This window comes from Musa acuminata, chromosome BXJ1-5 (genome assembly GCF_036884655.1).
Source record: "Musa acuminata AAA Group cultivar baxijiao chromosome BXJ1-5, Cavendish_Baxijiao_AAA, whole genome shotgun sequence".
NCBI lineage: Eukaryota > Viridiplantae > Streptophyta > Magnoliopsida > Zingiberales > Musaceae > Musa > Musa acuminata.
Genome location: NC_088331.1, coordinates 47,984,766 through 48,011,397, shown reverse-complemented (window position 1 = coordinate 48,011,397; position 26,632 = coordinate 47,984,766). Strand labels below are relative to the sequence as shown.

The 26,632-nt window shown below is 40.5% G+C and overlaps 4 protein-coding genes across 5 annotated transcripts; 2 read left to right on the top strand and 2 right to left on the bottom strand.

Annotated features, from left to right (window-relative positions):
* Window positions 1-413: 413 nt before the first annotated feature.
* Window positions 414-3,420, bottom strand: LOC135674835 (probable protein S-acyltransferase 16). Its single transcript, XM_065185050.1, has 7 exons — window positions 2,824-3,420; window positions 1,667-1,759; window positions 1,491-1,592; window positions 1,321-1,398; window positions 1,150-1,248; window positions 979-1,074; window positions 414-870 (listed from the first exon to the last, which is right to left on the bottom strand). The coding sequence occupies exons 1-7, from the start codon at window positions 3,088-3,090 to the stop codon at window positions 760-762; spliced, it is 846 nt and encodes a 281-aa protein (XP_065041122.1). The 5' UTR covers window positions 3,091-3,420; the 3' UTR covers window positions 414-759.
* A 2,937-nt stretch (window positions 3,421-6,357) lies between these two features.
* On the top strand, window positions 6,358-14,380 carry LOC103986108 (pumilio homolog 3). 2 transcript variants are annotated; one of them, XM_065185051.1, is made up of 9 exons: window positions 6,359-7,447; window positions 8,556-10,066; window positions 10,545-10,686; window positions 10,784-10,891; window positions 11,332-11,544; window positions 11,641-11,751; window positions 12,630-12,824; window positions 13,103-13,277; window positions 13,931-14,380. In XM_065185051.1, exons 1-9 carry the CDS (start codon window positions 6,842-6,844, stop codon window positions 13,984-13,986), a joined length of 3,117 nt encoding a protein of 1,038 aa, XP_065041123.1. In that variant the 5' UTR covers window positions 6,359-6,841; the 3' UTR covers window positions 13,987-14,380. The 2 variants fall into 2 exon arrangements, with proteins under 2 accessions (XP_065041124.1, XP_065041123.1); XM_065185052.1 differs by lacking the exon at window positions 13,103-13,277 and having other exon boundaries at window positions 6,358-7,447.
* Window positions 14,381-15,232: 852 nt separating this feature from the next.
* On the top strand, window positions 15,233-17,168 carry LOC103986109 (probable protein phosphatase 2C 30). The gene is made up of 4 exons (XM_009403996.3): window positions 15,233-15,817; window positions 15,908-16,249; window positions 16,363-16,468; window positions 16,576-17,168. Exons 1-4 carry the CDS (start codon window positions 15,377-15,379, stop codon window positions 16,926-16,928), a joined length of 1,242 nt encoding a protein of 413 aa, XP_009402271.2. The 5' UTR covers window positions 15,233-15,376; the 3' UTR covers window positions 16,929-17,168.
* Window positions 17,169-17,996: 828 nt separating this feature from the next.
* LOC135674836 (probable methyltransferase PMT11) lies at window positions 17,997-26,527 on the bottom strand. The gene is made up of 10 exons (XM_065185053.1): window positions 26,255-26,527; window positions 25,057-26,129; window positions 23,183-23,332; window positions 22,819-23,089; window positions 22,299-22,409; window positions 20,992-21,151; window positions 19,996-20,253; window positions 19,313-19,435; window positions 18,935-19,012; window positions 17,997-18,503 (listed from the first exon to the last, which is right to left on the bottom strand). Exons 2-10 carry the CDS (start codon window positions 25,726-25,728, stop codon window positions 18,308-18,310), a joined length of 2,019 nt encoding a protein of 672 aa, XP_065041125.1. The 5' UTR covers window positions 25,729-26,129; window positions 26,255-26,527; the 3' UTR covers window positions 17,997-18,307.
* Between the last annotated feature and the right edge of the window lie 105 nt (window positions 26,528-26,632).

Genomic DNA, 26,632 nt, shown 5'->3' with positions numbered 1-26,632 from the left:
TTTTGATCTTATTTCTTATATTGACCACAAAAAAAAGGAAAAATGTATTAGAGTATTCCTATATTGATTATTTTTTTAAAAAAAGGAGAAAAAAAAACTTAATTGATATTGGAGAAAGCGGGGGCGGAGTGACTCGTTTCGGATCTGGATCCGAATCCAGATCCGAGATGGAATTAGGCTTGCAGATTAAACCCGACAAGAGCTGCCCCTGCAATTTCCTGCAGAGTATTAGTCAACAGCAGGTCAACATATGATGATGATGATGATGATGATGATGATGATGATGATGAAAAATAATGTAAAATTGAGACACTGGAAACTGACTCTGGAAAATTACTGAAAATGCCATCTTCCCCCCCCCCCATCATGAGTGAGACAAGTTGCAGTATGCCAAAGTAAAGAACCATGTAAAATTGCAAAAGGAGATGTTAGCATTAATCAGCAACTGCACAGTTTACAGCCTTATGGATCAGTAGGAGTTTCCGTACTACTTACTACCTGAGGAAGAACACAAATATACTAAATTACAGCATTATACATCTTATTATGGTCTGTGCACAACATAGGATTACAAATCCCATGATTTACTGGAAGCATAACCTGCTCGCATTCCTCTCACACCTGTAACCTGAAAGTTGGAACCCCTGCCAGATAACTTTAGACCGGCAGCTCCAATGAGAGTTCCCATGCCATTGCCATCTAGCTAGCTCTTGACATTTTTCTATCTTTAGGACTTTGCATATCGTTGCCGTGTTTATATCAAATTGGTGATCTGGATGTCGGAATGTCATATGCAGTCCGGAACCGGAGACCAGAACCTACATTCGTTGATACTGGACAGAACCAACAGAAGAAGTTTGGTCCCAGCACCTGTGGGCAGGAACTGAAATCAACATATATCGAGTTCCGAAAAATTCTCAAAGCCGCTGAAACGAAGAAAGAGCGACTGCAACCTTAAGCAAGAAACATCCCCCTTACCGAGACTAGATTTTCGTAGAAACCAATGTCATATGGATGTCGATAAACATTTCCTACTTTTTCTGCAAGCCACATCGCTCTTACCCCTTCATGGTACTGCAGAAGAAGCAAAATGAAATCAAGTGCCCTATAAGATCATTAATTATTTCAAAAAAATGAGAACCTTCATACCTCGATTGTGGTCTTGTTATGCAGGATAAGGTAAATGTGCCAACCCAAAAGGATGCTTAATGCGACAGTTAAAGGACACAGCAGAGTCCCACAAAGGATCTGTCAAATTGATCCAAAAACTAAGTCATCTCTCTTACGGAACAGTGTGTTAGGTAGTTACAAGTCACTCACATAAGATTTATTGAAAGATTCACCATTCTGCTGTTGATCTTTTTGAAGAGCATGAGAAGCACTAGAAATAAGAAGAACCTATAAAAGCATAAACGATGTAAACCTTTTGTCATTCTGACCACCGATAAGTTCCATGTTCACTAATAACATAAACGAAATGAATGTTATACCATTGAATGGATACAGGCAGACACACCAAACAGCACAAAAACAAAGAAGATCTTATAATTTTCATGCCCTACACAGTTGTTTATCCAGACACAGTGGTGATCCTGAAAACAGTAAAGAGTAATAGTCAAAAGCAAACAAAGTTTTAAAATGTGAAACGACAAAACAGTCAACATACCATTCTTAAAACACATCTTTTACAAATTCGACAATGATGCGCACGTGGGGGCTTATAATGTGAACACTTCTGGCAGTATCTCAAATCGCCGCCCTGAAAAATAGCGATATCAAATGCTGGAACATATATCACTAACCTGATAATTAACTTCTTCCTTTTGGAACGCAAATACCAAACTTGTAGCTTAGAAAAGTTTCTGATAATAACAACATCATATGGCCGTGATAATTTGGGACCAGCTACATGGATCCGCCCATGCTATTGAACTCTAACGAGGACAACAACAGCAGTCAGGACTTAAGAGCAATCAAATATCTTTTTATCACATTCTGATATAATGTTTTAGGCCTCCAATGTTCTTTCCAGCCAAACCTCAAGAAATTGTGGGCAGAACATTCATCTCTCAGCAATATACCTGTAGGAAGTTAAACCTATCCAAAGCACAACTGTAATATTGTACATAATAGCGTACCAATTCGGTGACCCAAAAGAAGCATAGAGAAACTGGATCTTATTCTATGAATTTTGTTCTTTTATATCACAATGGCATTAATATTTGTTTTCAATTGGATAACTCAGATCTTATTCTATTCATCATACTGGATCTATTCTCTGATAGTCTGTATCTGACATCTACGGAGTGAATCAACTAATCCATTTAAGAAGATAATAATAACTCAAAACACTTTGAACTGCTCCATCCAGAAACTAAAACATAAGTGGCCCAAAATAGAAGATCACGAGGATAATCCAGGCAAAGCAAAAGGTCACACCAAAATGCCGATATCTAATATACCAAAGATGTAGTTTCTAAGTTCCTCTCTTCGGAATGAACCTTGACCGAGTTGATGAATCTAAACAGTTACAAAATTATCAACAACTAAGGAACGCTCAAAGGTCAATAATAACTCTATCGACAATAAATAGCATATGGAAAATGATCAAAGAAACCTTTTTTTTTTTTGTAAGCAAATAAGAATAGATCGGACATCCCTTCTTCGAGTCACAATAAAAGACATCATCTTTATTGCCACATTGAGCTCAGATCCATCAGATCATCCAAACGAACCCATGGCTTTTGACCGAAATAAATAACAATAACTATTAAACCACAGGAATATCAGCAATACTCGAGGAGCACCAGGGAAGATGGGTACCTTCCTTTTGATCTCGTGGATGGGACTCTCGGGGTCCTCGATATCCGGTGCGAAGGAGGCCGGGACGCGACCAGGGTCCTTGAAGACGGCCATCCCATAGGTGACCACCGCCATCAGGGTAAGCGCCGTGAGCGCGCCGGCGTTAGCGATCCCGGCCGCCGTGGACAGCCCGAGCCACCCGTCGATCACCACGAACACGGTGGTGCAGTAGATGTACACGATCGCCGCGAGCACGATCACAATCGGCAGCGTCACGTAACCGCGCATCCTTCTATCCCTCTCCCTCTACTAGAGTTTATACCCCTTCGCCTTCTTCTTCTTCTACTAGGGTTAGGGAGACGAAGAAGAAGAGGAAGTAGAAGAGAGTACAGATCTGGGCGTGCGCTTGGCGTCTACTAATATCTGCAGTTAGATGAGAGGGAAGAAGCCATCGGTGACAGGTGGCGGAGGCGGAGGCGCCGGCGCCGTTAGAACGACGGCGACTCCGCCGTTTCCTTCCCAACTTGTGTTTGGTAGGCAGGGCTTTTGCCTTTTGCTGTAGCGGAAGCCTTCTCGAACTTCCTCCGTTCTCCTCTCTCTCTCTCTCTCTCTCTCTCTCTCTCTCCCTTTCTAATACTCACACCTCTACGATCAATTTTCTCACAAAAATAAAAGATAATCCGAAATATCAAATATTATGTCATCTGAATTCTGATTTGAATTATCAATCAATAAAAATAAAAAATATAATTATCGTATTATTTTTTTATTAAGATAATTTAAAGACTCTCCTTATTACTTTCCTAAATATATCGATAGAAATTATATATATATATATATATATATATTATAGATTTATTTTTATCTCTAAATATAAAGAATAAAAAGAGAAGAGAATACGATTCTCCTCTTGTATATTAGTATCGTGGATTAGTATTATTGTTTCCTTCACATTAAATGAATGATGGTACGTTTACAAATAAAAAAATTATTCTGAATAATATTGAAAGTTACGTATCCTAGATTTGATATATTGGTATTACTTTCATATTCTGATATTAAATATATTTTATATAATAATTATAAGTTTTATACTTACAACAGGTATTGAAGCTTTTTTTGAAAATAAATACCTTAGATCTATTTTGTGTTATGGCCCTTCGCTTGCGAAGTATGATTCAAGTTATTTTGTTTATCCTATCCATCCTAACCATCTACTTGCAAATGATGAAGGTTTTTTTTGCCCATAAATAAAATTGTGGACAGAAGGTTGTTGTCAAATCTTGATCGATAAGCTATATTGGTAACTTGTTGTCGACGACAGCATTGTCAAAGGTTGTAACCTACCTAAGTTGTTGGCCTTATTGTGGGTAGGAGATGTGTGGACAACAATGCTACATGCAATAGCTGCATATATTATGATAATATTTTATTTGTCGACTCTCTTGAGGGTGACGATAAAGGAGGCAACAACCCTACAAGGGCATGTGGTTTTGGTCGCGATGTTTTGGGCACTGTGATGATCAACCCCCTCGGTGGTAGAGGGGTTCATTTGTTACATCGTTGCCTGCAGTAATTGTTGTTGAGCATAACGATGATGCATTGTGTGGTATAAGCATCGATATTTGTGCTAGGTCCTGGTTGCTTAATGAGAGGGCGGAGAAGTTGTTGTATGTCACGGTGGATGTAAGACTAAGGTGAAAGGCGATGTTATTGGATTGTTGCATGAAACGAGCGATCAATCATGGAAAGGACATTGGCGACCTTAGGTCATGATGCGAGAGAAAAGAGATCGGTGGTGACATGATGAAGGGGGGCATCACAGAAGGAATCCATAGAGAAGAGGAAACCGAGAAGGGGTCGATGGATGTCACGATGGATGAAAGGTATGATGGTGGGATTTGGTATAAACAGATTGCGACGACAACTTACAGTAGGACATAGGTGGGCGTTAGATGATAATATTATTTTGTCATGAAAGGTGTGTCAAGAGAAGATCGTCATAGCTCCTATGCTAGTGGAGGAACACCCATGATAAGCATCAACAGATAATGCAAGATCAGTAACCCTACTTTTGTTGCTTTCCAACAACAAATGTTTTTATTGACTTGATTGGGTTGCTGTTTGGCTCAAATCAAATATATTATTATTTGATTTAATATTAAGTATATTACACTATAATTATAATTATAATTTTTATACTTACATACATATCCAGATTGATTACTACTTACTATATTATATTATTATATAAAATAATAAATCTCACATCATATACATCATTTTGTATAATAAAAAAATATTTAAATCTTCAATCTATTTCTGTGGCTATTTACTCCAAAGTCTGAATCACTTGTATCTTGATGGGCATCAACGCCATGGCAAGCTAACTTTGAAGAGAAAGAGTGCTTCTCCAAACAATGTTCCAACAAATAAGAAAGGCTCCTCAACTCTCGCTTCATCGGCACAAACCTTTGCATAGCAATAGGCTACGAAAAGGAGGATTATCTTCTCCCACCAACCTTCTTATGACATATGTGACCACCGCTGATCCATAAAATTGCTTTTATTGTATGAAATCGATAATGCACCAACTACTTGTACTTTTTAGTTGAAGGAACAAGTTAGTTAGTTGGTTAGTTAGTTAGTTACAGCGGATTAAAGACACTCGTGGAAATAAAATAAAATAAAATATAATTCATTTTTCATGCCATCTTAATTTCAGTTTTTAGATCTAAAATTTCCTATCAAATTAATGAGCTAATTTGAGAGAAAAATTAACCCTTTAATTTGATAGGAAATTTTTATTCCATATGAGAGGGTAATTGATCATTAGAGACGTAGGTATATAACGAACGTGTCATATATATAACGTGTATAAAGTGTCATATGTCATATTCTTCTATCGCTAGCCACATGGTATTAGAAAACATGTGTAATTGGTTTGATTGAGATTATAAGTCTAATTTGATCATTTATAGTATTTTTTTATACTGACTAAAATAGTATAATAAATTAATTTTTAATTTTTATTTTAGTGATATTATTAATAAATTACTATAAATATGTATTTGAATTATAGTATGATATATCAAATGGTTTTTATTTTATTTAATTTAATTTATTTATTATATTTTTAAATATGTTTTATAGTATTTTTATTATGATGATCAAAACACTATACTATGTTAAAATACTATAATAAGTGAAAAGTATTTTGAATAATAATTTGAATATTTTTAAAATTAAGAATATTGTTTGAAAAAAAAAAATAAAAGAAGGTATACTAAAATGCAGATTTTGTTTTTTAGAAAAATAGTTTCAACACTTTCTATGGATAAAATAATAAAAAAAGCTATCCATCGCATGCCGATGTCCGACGAAATATATGTATATTTTAAAGCCGCGATAGATTCAGCGCATTTCCACATTAAATATTTGCAATAAAAACCCTAAACGCTCTCGCGTGCGCCTCGTCCGATCGAGGCCGTTCGCATCAGGATCAGACGGTCAGAATCGTTTTCATTTTGTGCTTTATCAGTCTCCTCCCACTCTCCCCCCCCTTTCGCTTCCATCTCGACGCTGCTCGTCACCGTTCCCGACTCTGGGAGGCTCGTGTTGTGTATCCCGGTGTTTTCTCTATGGGAATTGGCTTAATGGATCGCCGATCAGCGATCGCCTTTAGCTCGGAGTTGTAAAGATCGCAGCTTTTTTGTCCTGGTCTCTCGGATTCCTTACGAAAATATGGCGTTGGCCCTGCCGGACGCGTCCAGGAATCACTATGCCTACTACGGGTTTCCCGTTGCCGGGGTTGGGATGTGAGGTTTTCCGATCGAAACATATCGTTAAGACTACTTTAAATGGTGAAAGATCAAATATTTTTTCCAAGTCGTAGTGGTTTTGGGTTTTCGAGGCATGGAGCTGATAAAGTTTGTCTTTTTGGCTCTTTATTCCCCGTCGGTTGGTTTTTAGGTTTAGTTCTATCTTTCTTTGTGTTCTTGCACTGGCCAATGAGATACCTGTGACGGTGCTGCCGGAGATGGGAGTTCGTTCTGTGATCGGAAGCGGAGGGGATGGGTTTGGCGGCGATGATTTGGAGGAACTGGGGATGCTGCTTCGGGAGCAGAGGAGGCAAGAGGCGATCGATCGAGAGAGGGAGCTGAATATCTTTCGGAGCGGCTCCGCCCCTCCCACCGTGGAGGGGTCCCTGAGTGCCGTCGGAGGGCTCTTTGGCCTGGAGGTTGGCGCCGGTGTGCCGAATATGTCGGAGCCGAAGAATGGAGATAGTTTCTTATCCGAGGAGGAGCTCCGTTCTAATCCGACTTACCTCTCTTACTACTATACTCATGTGAATCTGAATCCCCGGCTCCCACCGCCGGTGCTGTCCAAAGAGGACTGGAGGTCGACACATAGGCTTCAGGCGGGGAGATCGGTTCTTGAGGGGATTGGAGATAGAAGGAAATCGAACCGTTGGGGTGAACAGGTCGATATGTCTCTTTTCTCCCAGCAGCCACTGTTTAATTCACAGGAGCATGCTGTGGAGTCCAGGAAGGCCCCTTGCTCGGGGAATTGGCGGGATAATGGTGGAGATGGGTTGATCGGGCTTTCACTCAGTCGGCAGAAGAGCTTTGCTGATGTCCTTCAGGTGATTTCTAGCATCCCAAATTTCGTTTTTCTTCTTCTTTCCTTCTTACCATACGTTGCAACTTTTCCACCACATATCATTTCTTTTGGCTTACAGCGCATATTCTCCTGCTCTAAAATTAACAAGGCATGAGCTTTTACCGAAGTGATCTTTCATGTCTTGGTTATAAACGAAGGATCCTTTGGTGAAGAATCTCAAATTAGGTGCAGCTACCTTTATGCTCCGATGTATATTAGTCTGGGCATTTGACCAATATGATTCTCCATAAGACTGCGGTATTCATCAGATACCATGCTGCTGGATTCCTGGAAAATGATTGGGAGTGTGTTTAGTGGACATGGAATTAGCGAATACAATTGCCCGTTGTGATGTCTAAAATTGTCCGTTATTTGAGACAGATTACAAGTGACATACAACTTGGTTGTTATTGTTGCAAAGCAGTCCAAAAACATTATGTATGTTATGTGGATGATACTATCAGTGATTTGAATGTGTTAGTAAGTTCACCAGGAGGCCGAATTTAGTTTAAACCCAATCCCAAATCTCCTGAAACTTGAACCAGGTAATATCACTAGCAATTAATGATTATTAATTAAAATTTTGAATTGAAAATTTAACTAAACTTATTACAACTGTGCCATTTGGAGTTGTTGTAAACAGAAGTTTTTAATGTGACTGGTCTTTATCTTTGTTCACATTATGTATTATGATTCATTGATAGCTGGTATTTTTTTTGAAACAAAAAAGCTGTTCCAGCACTTGGCATGATTTTTCACTATTGCTGCTTATGCAATCTCAATTTTTTGCAAGTGCATATAATTTGGAAGGTGCTAGATCTATTGTGTTTGCTAGCATTTCTCCTATGTCATCATGCATTACTTGTTCAAGGTTTTGCAGTTTGCAGTTGCATATGTAAGGTGCTAGATCTATTTGTTGCAGTTTGCAGTTGCATATGTTCATGATTTTCATTCATTTATTTTGTCCTAGGATTTGTAATTGGTCAAATCTTTCTCCTTTCTTCTTGCCTTTTTTCACTTCATTTTTTTATGGACAGTGTGAATCATAGATCAACTTATACTTCTGGTTATATTGCTGTTATTTTTCTCAGGATGACTTTGGGAGCAGAACTCCCATATCAAACCATCCATCACGCCCGCAAAGTCGTAATGCATATGCAAATAGTCTTGAAGCATTAAGTTCTGCTGATTCCCAGTTTTCTTTAAACAATCAAGTCTTAGCTTTAGGCAGGCAGCAAACTGGTGAATACGTCCAGTGCATCAATGGACTTCCACATGGTTTTGCAGCTGTTGAAGGTCCATCCCTTGAGAAAAGCACCACTCCTGACCCTCAGCTGGTTGCAAGGGCCCCTAGTCCTTGTTCGTCACCTTTTGGTCTGAGCGTTGGTGCCGATGGCCACAAAGACAAAGTCAATCTATCGGCTACAGTTGAATCTGATGACCTTATAGCTGCATTATCACATTTTAGCTTGTCAACTGATGGTGCAGTAACTGCTGCAAATGTATCTCAATCGGAGCTTCAAAGTGAGTTGGATGATCACCGGAAATTTTTTTTTGATTCTCTAGCCAATCAAGAAACACGCTCTATCATGAAGAACTCCGATCCACATTCTTTTAGAGTTTCCTCTCCTCCACATTCGTTGAAGTCTTCGTACACTGATTCCACTGCTGGATGTAAGATGGAGGCAAGAAATTCAAGCTTGAGAGTCAATGATCCAAGCGAACCACACAGATCCACTATGTCGTCTGCCAATTCATATGTGAAAGCACCTTTACCTCTGGTTGCTAGTCCTGGTGGTTCATCTGGTTACTATCAGAACCTTGAGAGTGTAGACACAGCTTTTTCTGGAAGTGGATTGAGTGCTTATGCTGTTAATCCTTCATTTCCTTCAATCCTGCAGAATCAGATTGGCACAGGAACCATGAATCCTTTATTAGGAAGCGCTGCCTCTGCTTCAGCAATTGCATCTCTTGCTATGGACACTGGGGCTTTTGGAAGTGGTATTTTTGCACCACCAAGTTTAGCTGGCCTAATGGACTTGCAAAATATCAGTCAAATTGGTAATCAATCAGCAGTAGCAGCTGTCCGAGCACAACTTAATGACCCTCTTTATGTTCAGCATATTAGGGCTGCTGAATATACTGCACAAGTTGCTGCTACCTATGGTGATTCTTCCATGGAGAGGGGTTACACAGGCAACTCTTGTGCAGATTTACCTGGTATCCAGAAAGCTCACATTGAATCATTACTTCAATCACAGAAACAGTATGGCATCCCTCTTCTTGGGAAATCTGGGTCTCTGAATCAGGGTTACTATGCCAATCCTGCTTTTGGCCTGGGTTTAGCATATCCAGGAAGCCCTTTAGCAGGACAAATTGATTCCCCAGTTGGACCTGGCAGCCCTCTTAGGCTTGGTGAGCGCTCCATGCAGTTTCCTTACGGGTTGAGAAATCTGAATGGAGGTATCATGGGAGCTTGGCATTTTGATCCCACTCGTAACATGGATGAACATTTTCCTTCCTCACTTTTAGAGGAGTTCAAGAACAATAAGACCAGATGCTTTGAACTTGCTGAGATTGCTGGCCACGTGGTTGAGTTTAGGTATTTCGAACTCAAATGCTACTCTCAAGTCTATATGCTTTTTTTTTGACAGAACAGCTAGTTTACTGCAGTACAGAGGTCTAGCTAGCAATATTGTTGGATAAATTTCAAATTGTTAACTAAAGTTCATATTAGAATCTTAAATAGATGCCTTGAAAATAGTTACAACTAGTTGTAGTTTATTTAACATGGAGTAAGAAAATATCAACTTTAGTTAAATAAAGATTTTTCTAGAATTTTTGTAAGCAATCATTTCTTTTTCTATAAAGTTAAATTGGACTGTGCAACTAATGAATTGTCAGATCATCCCACTAAATGTTCACATCTGGTTGCATTTTGGATCCAGCTTTACAATGGCCAATTAAATTTGCCATCATTTACCTGTGGCCTGAAGTATTAGTTTGCATTTTAATTTTCTTAGAGTATGTTATGGTCATTGTGTCAATTGAAATTGTTAATTTTTCATGTATGTGTGCAGCGGTGACCAGTATGGAAGTCGTTTTATACAGCAGAAACTTGAAACAGCTACACGCGAAGAGAAAAACATGGTTTTTGAAGAAATCATGCCCCGTGCTCTGTCTTTGATGACTGATGTTTTTGGCAATTATGTCGTACAGAAGGTATAGCAATTAGACTCTTCAACAGTTTAACTGTCAAGTTTAAATTATTTATGTAACACATATATACCAGAATAGCTTACATTTGGTCTTGTTTTAGTTTCTTGAGCATGGATCTGCAGCTCAGAGAAGAGAACTGGCTGACCAGCTTAATGGACATGTTTTGGTTCTCAGCCTTCAAATGTATGGTTGTCGGGTAATTCAAAAGGTATTTTAGTCGAAGACAGCTCCATACATTTGATGACTTGATTATTTCAAATTTCTTTGTTTGAGATTTCGTATGTTTGTGACTTGTGTTGTTACTCCATAGAAAGTAAGTTGGATTGTGAAGATTTGTCCGTGATGGGAAACAAACCTTTTAGTCACTTTCTTCTCTCTTGTGATATTAAACTTCAAAATCCTACACCAATGTGAGAGACAAAAGCATATAATGCACATCACCCATATTTGAATGAATACACGTTTAACTGACGAAATTAAGCTTTTCTATAATGAAAAGCAATGTTGAGTTTTTTTTTTTTTGAAGAGAGCATTTGCTAATAAATTGTATTTGGAGTTCTTCTGCTCCTGTTTGACTTCCTGGTCATTAAGTTCCTTGTTAAAAGCTTAGTTAGTGTTGGAAAATCAACTTATTGACCTATTGCACAGGCCATAGAAGTCGCTGATTTGGACCAGAAGAAAAAAATGGTTTTGGAGCTTGATGGACACATCATGCGTTGTGTACGTGACCAGAATGGAAACCATGTTATTCAGAAATGTATAGAGTGTGTTCCCCAGGATGCAATTCAGTTCATCATATCAACCTTCTATGATCAAGTTGTGACATTATCTACTCATCCATATGGCTGTCGTGTCATACAGGTTTATTGACCTTGGGTTTTATTATTCTTCAGAATATGGATGTTATGTGCATGCTGCCACCTGTACTTCATGCTTAACAAATTTCTTTTGTTTCAGAGAGTCCTGGAGTATTGTGATGACAATAAGACTCAGCAGATTGTGATGGGAGAGATCTTGCAATCAGTTTGCTTGTTGGCCCAAAACCAGTACGGAAATTATGTTGTCCAGGTTCCTTCTCTATCTGGATTATCTTTTTAATGCTTGTCATAAATACATCAGTTAGCGACATTTTGCATCAGAGAAGGTTCATGTTTTATCAAGTAGTAGTAATTCTTAGCTTCCATAATTTCAATCTAAGATAACATTTTCTGTTAGTTTTGTGCAGTTTTATATGTGTCCTAGTGATTGTTCACAATGACCAATGCAGTGCCTTCTAATTGTTGTCACTGCTCAACTAATGTGATGACGTACCAAAGGGACGTTTTTCTTCCCTATAGGATATCCTTGAGCAAATATTTTTGTGATTACGAAAAAAACATAGTTGCACAAGGTCATTTTTGGATATACTTTTAGATGATAATCTTATATAGGCATCTGCATATAAGTTTTGTGGGCCATATTTTACCGAGATTTTCTACTTTTGATTTCTTACCCAAAATCATGAGTTACATTTATCAAACAAGTTGAAGTGGCATGAATGGCAGCTCATAATGAAAGAGCATTGGTTTTTAAGAATCATAATTTCATTCTATAGTTTGGATCATGAGTTTTTCTGCTTTTCTTGGTTAAGTGAGAGGACTTGAGTAACATAATTTTCTCAATCTTTCGCTCCTTTGTTAAGGAGAAATCCAGATAGGCTTGATAGAGGAATAAGATTCTGCTGTTCAAAAAACAATAATTCAGGAAAACTGGTACATTATTGAAGATCTAGAAATATTCTGCCGTTCTGTTCCTCTTTACAGCTTGTGTAATATGTATACATGAAACCTGCATGGCTTGTGTTTTACTTGCTCATCTCTTAGTTAATGTTTCATCATGTGCAGCATTTGCAGTTTTTATTCTGTATGCTTGTAATTTCTTCAGATTTGAAATTAATTTTTTGACAGCATGTTTTGGAGCATGGGAAACCTAGCGAGAGGTCTTGCATCATTAAGAAGTTAGCTGGACAGATAGTTCAGATGAGTCTGCAGAAGTTTGCCTCAAATGTTGTCGAAAAGTGTTTGACTTTTGGTAGTCTTGAGGAACGACAGATTCTGGTGAATGAGATGCTTGGTTCAACTGATGAGAATGAGCCCCTCCAGGTTCCTTTCTCCTATCACTCAAAATGTTTTCTGAATTATGATATTATGCAGTTTTCTGGGGTTACCAAATTATTTAGATCCAATATTCTGCATTTGGTTTCAAGAACATGGCTACAGGGGCTAGCCTTTTCCTTAAAATGCTCATGCAGTTTGAGAATTTTCTTTTTCTCCTTATTAGATATCTGTTGAAAATCTGACACTTATAGAATAGGAAACTAGACAGAAGAAAAAAAAAAAAAAGACTATGGTGCTTATTTTTTCCTCTCTGTGGGTGTCAGGCCATGATGAAAGATCAGTTTGCTAACTACGTTGTACAGAAAGTACTGGAGACTTGTGATGATCAGCAACGTGAGTTGATTCTCTCACGGATAAAGGTCCACTTGAACGCTCTGAAGAAATATACTTACGGAAAGCATATAGTTGCACGTGTAGAAAAACTTGTTGCCGCAGGGGGTAAGGCATACTAGTCTCTTTTAGATTTCCCTTTAGTAGGTTTGATTATATTTCTTGTACTTGCTAAATAAAGACCAAAGGGTTGATAAAGGCAGAAGTCCTTGAAGTTTAGGGTCCCCAAGCTTTTTTTTTTTTTGTTTTATTTTTTGGGTCAATTTAGTCCCTAAACCTTGACTAACCTTTCAACCAAGTTGATCGCCAGCTTCCATAGTAAGCATTGATGAAAAGCTGGTATAGGTGTATGGTAGGCTTCGCTTGCTGACCTGACAAATGTTGGCAAGAAAGAGTCATCGGGCCTGCCCACATTAGTTGGCTAGTTAAGTCAAGTTCGATGTGCCCTAAATTCAGTTGACATTTATGTCGGATTCGTAAGGGAACTCCTATCGTGCAGCCATGGTAGCTTTTCATGAAGAAGGCACATGAAAAGAAGCCTATGGTAAGATATGATAAAATGTTTTTGAGTCGATCATCAAAAAGCACCAGTGGTGTAATTTACCAAAGACCATGATATAACTTATATCGATGTCGTCAGCATTGACTTGTCTGGAACTCATGCTGACTATTTTTTGCCACTGCTGGCACTGGTATTGCTTTGCTCGTCTAACCTCCTGTTCCTTCTCCATCTGATCCTGCTACTTGTTTGTGTTTTGCAGAAAGGAGGCTTGGATTGCAGAGCCAGCAGCATGCCTCGTCCATGGCACGAGGATGACATTGTACTACTGCCGAGGCTAGTGTGAGCTCCCAGCTTTAGGTAAGGCTGCTGATATAGGAGGCTGAAAAGTGTTGTTTGTGCTGGAAGTTGTACATTCTTTAGGCGAACAGTGGTTTTATCGGAATGCTGTTTGCTGTATCTGATGCGCCTCCCTTCCCCCCCCCCTTCTTCCCTTGCAGAGGAGATATAATTAATAGTTGGTCTTTATGGCTGCTGTAAAGGGAGAATCGATAGTGTGACTGTACAAATGTCGACTGTTTAGGCCTTCGGGGAAGGGAAGCTTGTTTTCTATTTCCTGTTTCATTTGAACATGAGAATTTTTTTTTGTTTACCTGACAATACAATTTTGATGGTCCATAAATCATTCCAACCTCTTTAATGTTTACTTATCTATCTATCTTGTGTATTTTCTTGATGTATGTATGTATGTATGTATGTACGTATGTATGTATGTATGTATTCATATTTGCCTTTCCTCTCATCAAACCTCTCTAAAGGTCGATGCAAAAGATAAAAGCCCTGGTAAGCTCTCCAGGATCTGCATCATCGATCACTCAATCTCGAGCAACACCGATGTCGGATGGATCTCCCACGAAAGGAAAGGAAGAAGCGACGCGCCGTGACGTTACGTGGGGACGCGTGTCCTACCGAGAATCCACCGCCATATAATATATATATATACATATTTATATACAAATTTTCTTATTTATTTTCTTTGACAAGGAAGTACCCTTCGCCCGTCCACGTTCGCTGTTCCCACGCACATGAAAAGAGGGGAGAAATGGGGCGGAAGAAGTCGTGTAAGGCGCTGGATGTTCCACGTTGCGAGATCAGCGACCCTTCGATCGAAGCGCCAGCCGAGTCCTGGCCGACCGATCGATGGAGTATGAATTATGAAACAACGAGGATCCTCGGGGACCACGAACGTGCGATAAAAAACCCACGACGCTTGCCCCGCCTCCGGCCTTTCCACGCGTCCCGACAGCGGCGCGAGCGAGACCAGACGGACAGCGATGGACGGTAGGGATACGTCTGTTCTGGTGGGAAAAGCCTAGCACGTGGAAGCCAGCCGTGACGCATGCTTTTACTACACGTTTCTCGTTACCCCGCCTCCTCGGCCTGCCGTTCGGTTCGCGATGACGACGTGTGCCTGTGGGACCCTTGGTGGATCCATCGCCCTCTCGAACTATACCCAAGGTAGGTCTCGAGGTGTCGGGGTTATGAGCATGACACGTTTGTTTCTGCCACCACGGCCGACCATCGCCTCCCCCGTCCTCTCTTTTTATCTTTCACCGATTCGAATTCGAAAGGGATCGAAGCGACGAAGAAAAGAGAGAAAGGAAACGGGTCGATACCTTGTTTTAATTTCGTCGTGCGTACCTCGGAAATGGTGGATATCTGTTGTGGCGTGGTGAACTGCGGCGCCGAGGCGGCGGCGATGAGGTCCGCCGAGCCGGGATCGCGAGGGGCCAGGCGGCGCCGGATGGAGATCCGGCGGCTCAGGTTCGACGCGGAGTCGGAGGCACCAGCGGTGGAGGACGAACCAAGTGGAAAGCGGCAGAGGATGGACGGCGGCGCCGTTGCCGGGAGCGCGGAGAAATCCGGGTCGACGTCGGGTGGGGGCTCCAGTCCCCAGCATACTGTGGCCGTGCCGGAGGAATTGGATCTGTCCGATCGTTTCCCGAGGTTCGGGATGGCGGCGGTATGCGGGCGGAGGAGGGACATGGAGGACGCCGTTTCCATTCGTCCCGATTTCGTTGGGGGAGACCATCGAATACCGGCGAGGCACCATTTCTTTGGCGTCTTTGATGGCCATGGCTGCTCCCATGTGGGATACCGCCCTTACTCCGTTCCAACTCTCTTCCTCACTATTCTCAGCTCTTCTCCGATCCCTTATCTGTTCTTCTGCCCCTTACAGGTGGCCTCGCTTTGTAAGGATCGGATGCACGAGGTGGTGGCGGAGGAGGTGGAGACGCTGGCGCCGGGTGCCGGCACGCCGTCGCAAGCATGGAGGGTGGCGATGGAGAGGAGCTTCGCCCGGATGGACTCGGAGGCTGTGGACGGTGGCGGCGGCGGCGGCGGCGGGCGACCGAGCCCGGACTGCCGGTGCGAGCTCCAGCCGCCGAGGTGCGAGCACGTGGGGTCCACCGCCGTAGTCGCCGTCATCGGCCCTACCCGGATCGTCGTCGCCAACTGCGGCGACTCCCGCGCCGTCCTCTGCCGCAACGGCGCGCCCATCCCCATCTCCTCCGATCACAAGGTACTAAGAGGAGAGGAGAAAAAAAAAATCTCCTTTTTCGTCTTTCAGCTTTAGCCCACCGGTGAGCGACCAAGTAACGATTTGAACCGACGAAATTGGTGTAAATCTGGCAGCCGGACCGGGAGGACGAGCTGCAGCGAATCGAAGCCATGGGGGGCCGGGTGATCTATTGGGACGGGGCGAGGGTTCTCGGAGTTCTCGCCATGTCTCGAGCCATAGGTAAGCTGGGAATCTACTCAAGTCTATTCCCTACACCCCTCTCCTGCTGCTGCTGCTGCTGTGTTTGGGGAAGATCGTGGGCGCTAAAAACATGAACCACGGAACAGGAGACAGCTATTTGAAGCCGTACGTGGTATCGGAGCCGGAGGTGACGGTGACGGAGAGGGAGGAGGGCGACGAGTGCCTGATCCTGGCGAGCGACGGGCTGTGGGACGTGGTGAGCAATGAGACTGCCTGTGGCATCGCAAGGATGTGCCTGCGGGGGGGCGGCGACGACGAAGAGGAGGAAGGAGGCGGCGGTGGTGATGCGTTGTGCTCGGACGCCGCTATATTGCTGACTAAGCTGGCCTTGGCGAGGCAGAGCGCGGATAACATCAGCGTGGTGGTCATCGACCTGCGAAGCAAGCCAAAGCCGAGGAGGACGGCGACGGCGACGGCGACGGCGACGACGACTTGGTGACACCCCCAAGCCGTCGGTTTTCTTTATCTTCTATTATTATTATAATCCTGAGTTACGATTACGATCAAGAATTAGGTTGCCTTGCAACTTCGATGCCATGATCGGTTGGTGGTGGAGAAAGACGAAAGAGTGAGGACGAGGCACACTAGTGAGTTGGTCAGAATGCACTTTTTTGTTGTTCTATTTGTCGATATATTTTATTTAGATGATGGGTAGTATTTGTTGTTGCTATCAGCATAAGACTATGCTCGTTCGGAAATAACATATCCCACCAATGCTCGGTTGGTCAAATGCATCTCTCGTCACACGTATCATATCATCCGATAACATATGGCTGACGCCAAGCGATCCACAGATCATAGAGCCAATGGGGGAGGAGAACATACTTTTTGACCTTTGGATTGCAGAGTGAGCTACGCTTATGGAGGAAAGAGCTTCCTTCGTCATCGAAACGTTCATGTAATATCGAACGCATCAAAGCCGTCCACGACCTCTGATTAATCTGATCTTATGTCATAATGGAAGTCTTTTTCATGTCGATTTAATTAATTCAAGCCAACTCTTTAAGATTCCTACATAGGGCATCAAAATAAACCTCATTAATTTACGTGGGCAAAAGAGTAGCAAAATCTTTTGGGAATAAAAGAATTTACCTGATCGTAGCATTAGCGCATATGTCGCTTAATTCATACACATTTCTAATCCATATATAAATAACAGACAATTTGACTATAATTCTAACTCGTATGAACTGACAATTCAAAGATTAAACAAATCATCAGCTTCCCTATATATAGTTCCACTATATACGAACTGATAATTTCAACAATTCATCGACTATAATTTCTAAACAAATCAACAGCAATTCAACTATATATGAACTGAACTGATAATTCAACTCTAAAGAACAAACATATTGCAAGTCGATGATTAAACAAAATTAGCATCTGATCTTATTTGTCAAAGATAAATCCACCTCGAGTTTATCCTAATTGAGACTTTTGAGAAAAAAGACAAAAAAAAAAAAAAAAAGCAACTGATATATCTTGAGGTGGCACGGGACGCTACTTTAAGCATGAAAACAACCAGTCTATTGTAGAATTTAGGCAAGGAGTGTGGAAACTTGGGAGACCAAGATTACAGGAGGATGTTTCCGATGACCATGGATTGAGCTTAATGATCAGAAACTAATATAATCAATAAACATATGTTCATTTAGTTACCTAATTTACCTGTGTACAGCAATGGCTCCTGCCACCAGCATTTGGTCCTTATTCTGTGGGATAAACATACGCTTGAACTCGCAGAAGAGCTAGAAACACTTTGAAACCACAGGCCGTACATGATAAGCTCTTCACAAAACCACATCTGTTTCAGTTTCAGTGTTTCTGGCACATCAAAATCTTCCTGCTCGCATATGGGCCTTCGGCTGTATCACGGAGATTGGTCCGCCATCCCATGGCCTCTGCGATTTGTTGAATGTCGTTGATAATGTATTTCAAATCACGAATATAAGCATGCCCACCAGGTCTTAGCATGCGGTCCATCTCCAGCAAGATGCTAGTGATGTTGCACCTGAATGTATGATTAGAACAAAAAAATCGTTAGCATAAATCTAGCAGTGAAGTAAGATAGAGCAACCTAATTCTCTATGTGCAACAGAAGAGATCTATTTTCGTGCCAAATTCATGTCAACTGACTGATGAGAACCATCAATTCAATGCCAAATTGGTTTTGAACCAGTTTACTACTGAAAATTGTGAAGGAAAAATTAAGGTCAATCATGAATACATCTTGGAATAGTGAGTTCATTTTCCAAGTAGATTACATCTACATGTTATCCTAACTGACCACATAGTCCATGTAACTTTCAACTACAAGACCTTTCTGCAGATAAAAGTAGGGGGAAAAGGGAAGGGAAGCGATGCAATATAACAGAGAAATGAATTGACAAAGAGAACTTTGAGATTGTGAAAAATATTAATCAAAATGAAATAATCACTTACCTTTTCTGCTCTTCGGAGAAGAGGCCAAACGCATGCAGTAGATCATAAGTTCTTGGATACGTATCAAATGGTTCACACCTGCAGTCTAAAACTGTCAGCAAAATATTCACACCAGTACACAAGAAGCGACAGCAAACTGGTGCGCATATCTCTGTGGTGGGTGGTGTGTGAATAGACAGATAGCCAGTCAGATAGAGAGGTAGATAGAAAGATAGCAAACGTTTTTTAGGCTAATCATACATCTTAATCTAGCGGTTAAATTGTCCTCTCTATCTACCTCTCTATCCAGCAAAGAAATTCTTCCTGGCCTACCATCTTTGAGGCTGGAAATATAGCAAACATTTTTGTGCAATAAGCATAAAAAACGATGGACCATACCAGTCATGAGTAACTCCTACAAGTCCCCGATCATATATTACAGGTAATGTGTTGGGTCCGCTATTAGGGACAACATTCATCACCCAGCAATCAATTTGATGGTTGATTAATGCGGAACCAAACCTGCAATTAAAGTTTATGATGGCTGATCAGTTAAACTGAACATTGCAACACAAAGTATGCCATTCAAGGGATTCAGTTTGAACTACATGTATTTAAAAGCATGAAGATGGTGCTTTTTTCTCTTTGTTGTTAATAAGACTATAAATATAATATATTTTCACAGGGCAAGATATTACTATCCAAAGTCCAAGTGCCTTCTACTATGTGCATATTATCTTAATAAGACTCTGCAGCATTCAACATTACTATTCTGTAAAACATGAGGGAAAAAAATAAAGATTCTAACGAAAAATTCAATTAAATATGTTTTCAAAAAAATTACCTTATGATGATCAATGGAGTGGCACAAAATACTTCAGTGGAAACAATAACCTTATCCATTATAAAGTTTGACCTGACTTGCTTTATGTTAATTATGTAGCCATAACAGTATGCCATCTTGGATTTTGTGGACAATTGATCCATACATACTATTATACACCTCAATATACCCTTCTAAATCACATTCAAATTATAGATTTTTTTTCTGGTTAATTCCTCTAATGGGAAAAAGAAAATACCCTCCAAATCCAGCCCTCATATCCATTACATTCCGCAGCTTCATTTTTTTCCAATGAAAAGCACGAACATAGCTTGCAAGTATGTCATCCCAATATCTCGATTCCGCCATAAAGAGCTCATTTTTTGCTATATAAGCATCCATCACAACAGCTTGAAGTCTTTGTGGTGGCTCCTGCAGACGGGCAGGCCACGTTGAAACATTTGCTCCATATCCAATCTCAGGAAGTCTGCTTATGCATGCCGTCATGTTCACATACCTGCAGAATATGCAGAACCAATTAGAACAAGAAAAAGAATTGCAAGAGTAATAGCTAAATTTAAGAAAAAAAAAAGCTCTACTGGTGTCAAAGAACCTAGATGTTCAATCCCATATTTTCCTAACTCATCTTCGGGGAATGCAGACTCTCTAGAAACTAGAAATTCTAAAGAATCCACATGATGTTAAATAAAGTATTGAGTCAACATGGAAATCAGCTTGAGAATCTCCTTATTCAATTTAGATGTTCTAGGTTGTCGAAGGAATGGGAACGAAGCCAAGCAAAAAATAAATATAAATATGGAAAGTTCCACTTAGACCATAAATTTTCAATCTCCTGTGGGAGATAACTCCGAATATTCATTGGTATATCATGTATAAAAAATTTCAAACAAGTACACCAAGTAACAAAATACCAGCTGGAGTCTCGAGCAATGAAATATATTCAAGATAATAAATATTTGCAAGCAAAATCTACAGATTACTTTATGAAACAATGGTCAACAAGACAGAATGGATTTTGCATTGGGCTCAAGAAAATATCCTGTTATCAGCAATATTGGCATCACAAATTCTTAGAATACATAAAGAATATATATGGATATGCTGATCCGTCAACAATTCCTCAACTGTCCATGTTATCCTGAGGGAGTGAGGGGCCACCACACAAAAATGATAGCTTGCTGTGGACCAGTCCCCTTAATTAAGCAGAATTAAAGGCAAAAGGTTTGACAAATACCAAACGTTGTCTGGATCATCATCTGCAGTACATAATGGAGGTTGAGTTCCAGAATCACGACTCTCATAGCATGTATTGCTTAAAGGCTTCCGCCATATTGCAATATATCCTTCCTTCTTTACAAGTTCCCAACAAATCCTAGCTGCAAGGTCCTGCATCTCTATACATAAACTAAACTTGTGACCATAAATAGCAAAAGGAAATTAGTGCATGATAGAATGAGTTAAACATGGAAACAGAATGCTGACTCTTAATTTAGATGTGATAATTTTGATTGTAGAAGCAGGTCAACCAAAAAGGAGGACCAAATGAATGATAATGTATGCACTACAACAAGCACCCACAATAATTATAACTGAAGGTTTCTGACTTGCAATATGCATACCTGATGGTTCTTGTTCAATATGAAAAATCAAAACTATAAGTTTGTACGGTAATCTAAAGAGAAATTCCTTGAAGCTGGGAACAATTGATGTACCTCAAATTTTGTAACAGATATGATACAGAACTCTGATCAAGGGAAGAGCCCATTGCTGGCAAAATTTTCAGTTGGACTAATCCTTTTCAAAGAACAAGTTATCCCTTTACATATAAAATTTGTGAATCACATACTATGAACATTAGCCTGTCATGAATTTAAGTGACATTGTTACCAGGAAAACCCTGAAACTAGGAAGCCAAAATGAGCATAATTTGGACAACCTATAAGTCAGTCTCAATTTAACTCCAATAAAATGTACTTACAGCATTCAGTCTAGAGTGTGCTCTACATGACCATTCACCATACAAAAATATGAAATATTTTTTTTATAAAGAATGAAATAGAAAAATGAACGAAACTTGTCACTGTGTAAGTTAATCTCTCTCACCAAGATTCAAATCAACAGTATAAAATCAACATCATGATTAAAGTATTTATAGATATTCCCTTAATCCATTAGCCATAATGCACAAGAGCAAAAATAAAAATAAGCTACTGAAGTAAAACAAACTAAGACTCAGCAAAAAATGATTCATTGACCAATGTAGCATCTGATGAATGCAGAAAAAAACTTAAAACTTTAGGAAATAAGAAACACGAGAAGCAGCTTTATGCAGTTTTGAACAGCTTTGGATGGTTGAGTAGGATAATTAAGAAAACATTACAAAGATGTGATCAAGTTTTGGCCACAGCAGATGTGGTTTATAAAATAAATCAGAGTTGATTCACAGAACCTTCACATTCACAATCTGCAACCAGATTGATTCTAAACATAGAATCGGTCACACTATAAATTTCTTTAGAAAATTGTACAATAAGGATATACCTATCCAAGCCTTCTGTTGGCTCGCTTCATGTTTATAAACTGGTTGTGCTGCCCAAACAAAGTAACCTCCAGCTCTTAGCATTCTGTTGACCTCAAGAAGCAGGATTCCATCTTCATCAAAAGTAGAAAACAAATTAGAAAAGCAATTCCAAGAGAGGTCTGGCAATCAAAGGAAGTTTTGTACCATTCCCTATTGGTTAAAATCTTTGACGAGTTTTACATATTGGTGGATTCTGACTTTCAGTTATTGGAAACCAAGAATTGTGAAAAACTATAAATATAAAACATAAAAATTCATAGACCTCAAATTATGACCAGGCCCAACAGGATAATTGACACCAACTTGTTAACAAAATAATTTGTCCAAAATGCTTATGTCCAAGTTAAAAATAATACGCCATTCAAGTCATGGTACTCGTGGATACAGACAACAACTATTGAACGATGGTATATGGCATGTTGATTTTTATGTTGAACTTTTGCAAGCTAAGAAGTGAGTAAAAATGACACTGTCACATACCATCACGGGTCCAATTTATTCTGCATCTTGAACAATGAATTAAGTCAAATGCCTGACTTGGATATAACAATCGACGAGTTGCAAAAGCTGCCACCATTGCTGGCACACCCCGTTCAAGAGCAAACTGAATCTGATTCTCATGAACATCTTTTGGAGCTATTGACAAGGTGATCACATTTCGGGAGAGTAAGAAAGCACCAAAACTTGCTACTCCACAACCAATATCAAGAGCTACTCTTGTATGGTAACCAAATGCAATATCTGGAACCATCTGCACAGTCAGGTAGAAAAAAAACATTTAGAAGAAAAGAAAAAAAGCTTAAGAGAAGATCCAGAATTTGGTATCTCAAGAAAACTAAAATACCTTAGAGATCTGATTCAAATACTGATCTGCCCCATGAATAAACTGAGTTCCACCTCCAGGAAATTTGAATTTGTCTTTAACTTTTGTAATCCAATTTTGACCTCCTTTATCTTCAACCAAGCGTGTGTGAGGTACATTGCTAAACCATACCTGGAATAATTAAATACTAAAAATCTAAGAACATATCAAAGTGCCATGTGAAACAAAAATTTGCCTATGAAATTTTTGCAATGAACAACAGTCTAATTGTTGAATAATCTTCAAAGTGCAGTTCGGCTGCACATAAAGGAACTCTTAGTTGCACACCAACTAGAACATCAGTCTGCTTATTTGCAACTTCCACAAATCAGCAAACTGAATCTTAAAGAACTTTTAGGAAGAAAAGGCTGCTTGGTTAGAGAAACTAGTATATCATAATAAGCATCAGTTATAAGAACGACATAAGGTTATTCTTATGATATATCATCTTTTGGTAACTGTTTCAAGATTTTGCATCTCTTAAATTTATTAAGTTCCCATAAAGTTATAAGGCGCTAATTCATCTTCACCCTTACTGTTGTTTCACATACATTAGAATGATCATAAACCTTAATCCTCATGTAAGACAACATTTATGTAGTTAATTGAACCCATAAGTTTTAGTGTGGTGATAAACCTCGTCAATTTACATTGAGTTCTTGGCCATGGCATAAAAATTCAGGAACATGTCCAGTAGTCATATTCAATGTTTATAGAACTTATAGCTAAAGAAACTTCAAAAAGAGAAGTTTACTGATAAATTCTTTTAGAACTCTCATATGATGCTATGCTCAGCAATAATCATGTTCATTAATCTGTGAAAATAAAATGCATGACTACTGACATCATAAAGGAAAGTCTGATTCGAATTTTGTTCCAGAAACCAAAATTCACATCATGGTCATAGAAGAGGGGTAAAAGAATAGCCTTTGATTTGCCTACCGTTCACTTTAATGCCTTTAAATCCGAGATTAAGGAAATTAGATGTAATTACTGAATTGTATGAAAATACCATAAGATTGAGTTTCAAATTTTTGTTAGCCCTAGAAAGAATTTATTCCATATTCTTTTTATGAGTGTGCTTAGTCTCGTGTTAATTTAAATCGATGGCTTTTCGCACAATAAAATGAATCACTAGCTTCTCACCTAACTTAAAATAGGACTTGTGGCATGAACTTTAAATCGAAGTTCTGGATCTCACCTACCTGACTGAATCTAGATAATTGAGCAATGAACACCTGTGGTGTTGTTTTTCTAACAAATGGCTTGTTTTCCAGATCCTTGCACACAAATTAAATGAAGGAATTGAAGCCTCAAGCTTCTTGTGTTTCATCCCACCCGGATTTTTTTTTGCTGATAATTAAAAAGTATAACTTATGTCTATATACCAGTCAATATATTTACTTTGTGAGCACGATATTCTACACTATACGCATGCTTGATACTCCTCTTGTGAAGCTACATGCGTGCTTCAGGGGATTTGTAAGCTTTGTAATGGATTAAATGGATCTTGTTTCCAACTCTGATCCAGGTCTCCATAATATGATGATAAAAACCGTGCAAACAAGAAAATTAAAAGTATATCATATTCGTCAACTCCCACTGCACTTCCCAGTTGCACACGATTAACAATAAAACATGAGATTATATAATCTGAAGTTGCAGAGGAATTGAGAAAAATGATATGCAACTACTAATCTATGACTGACCGTGGGACTGAACTTCCATGAGCAACAGACGAGTAGGACTGTTTAGAGTGACAACTAGCATCAACTGAGACCTTAAGACTATTAACGGTTAAGACTATTTCTTAGAAAATTGGGGAGCCTGAAGAAGCAGGTCAAGAGAAAGAAAACCTCATCTCTGCTTCTGGGCCAAGGGATCGGCGTTTTGTAATCCTTGGGCGCCTGAACCAAGCAATTCAACCCCTTGCTCTGCTCAGGACAATGCCGCTCGAATTTTTCCCCTCTTATCGTAGACTGCAACCTCTCTATTGCCTCCACGTTATCCAAGCACGGAATATACTCCGACATGCTACTGGGGCACACTTTAAACTTGTTGATCCCAACCCTAACCCTCGTGTCCTCCCCTTCGCTATCCTTGCTAGTCCCATTCACCTCGTCGAAGACATCCACCACTTCTGAGTCCAGCGCGCCCACATCGAAATCGTCTCTCATGTTCCCTTCGTCGTCTACGACCCCGATTCTTTCTGGGAGTTGCGGAGGAGGCGGGGGTGGGGGCGGAGGGTGGGAAGGGATGGCCGGAGAGGCTGCATGGAGAGGAGGCGATAAGGAGGAGATCAGGGAGGAGACGTCTACGGAGAAGTGAGCGTTGGGGGAGATGGCGACGTAGGGCGTGGCGCTGTCGAAGGAGGACACGACGGGGAAGCGGGGGTAGAAGGGGAGCTGGGGGTAGGAGGCGGAAGACCAGTGCTTGCCGAAGAAGAAGGCGGCCAAGCAGGCGGCGGCGACGGCGGAGATCCTGAGGAGGAGCGGTTTGAGCTCCCCGAACTCGCCGACAGCCTTCATACTTGGATTTGATCGAGACCGGCTCCCTCCTCCTATTGCTAGGCGAAGGGGTCGAGGCTCGGCGGTTCACTTGGACTCGGATTCAATTGGGCTCGAACCCAACCAACGTATAGGCCCTTAGGAACAATTCCCATGGCCTCTGACTTGGTGGGTTCGACGGACTGCATTCTGGCGTTTCAGAAGAAAGGAAAAGCCCGTCTTGCCCGTCTTTGGTTCGCATCGAAGGTATAGCCTGGATGTGATCGGACAACAGAGACGGATGCAAATGAAGTTTACACAAATAGCATCTGCCGGCGCCGTTCACCCTTCAGCATTCGGTGGTGGAGGTCATCGATGATGTTAACGATGATCTTGGAACACCTGTTCGAATCTCTTTCTTACCGTCCCGCTACAGAAATCCTCTGCTAATCACACCAAAAACGATCATCCGAGACGTATTGCCTCTCTTGCCGCTATACCGCACCGGGAGATCGGCAAAAGAGAGACGTATTTATCGACAAAAATAGAAGATCTTATAAACACTAACCTTTTGAGGAAGACTTCCCTACTGCGTTATTCCTGGTGGCCCGAGGGGGGAATGGGGAGCACGAAGGCATCGAGAGAGGAAGCGATCTTATTGAGGACGAAGGGGGGAGCGAGAGAGAGAGAGAGAGAGGAGATTAAACTCGAGAGGTGTCTAACGAAGTCGGGATCTCACGGCCCTCTCCGCTCGACGCGAGGATACCTCGTACTCGCGTGACATCGGTGTACCCGTTCGCCCCTCACGTTGCAATCAAACTCCAATCTCACGAAATCTCTCTCTCTCTCTCACAATAATAATAACAATAATAATGCCACACGTTTTTTCTCGAAGCTTCCGAGGCCAGCCACATGAAAACTAGGCCCATTGGGGGAAACGAACCCA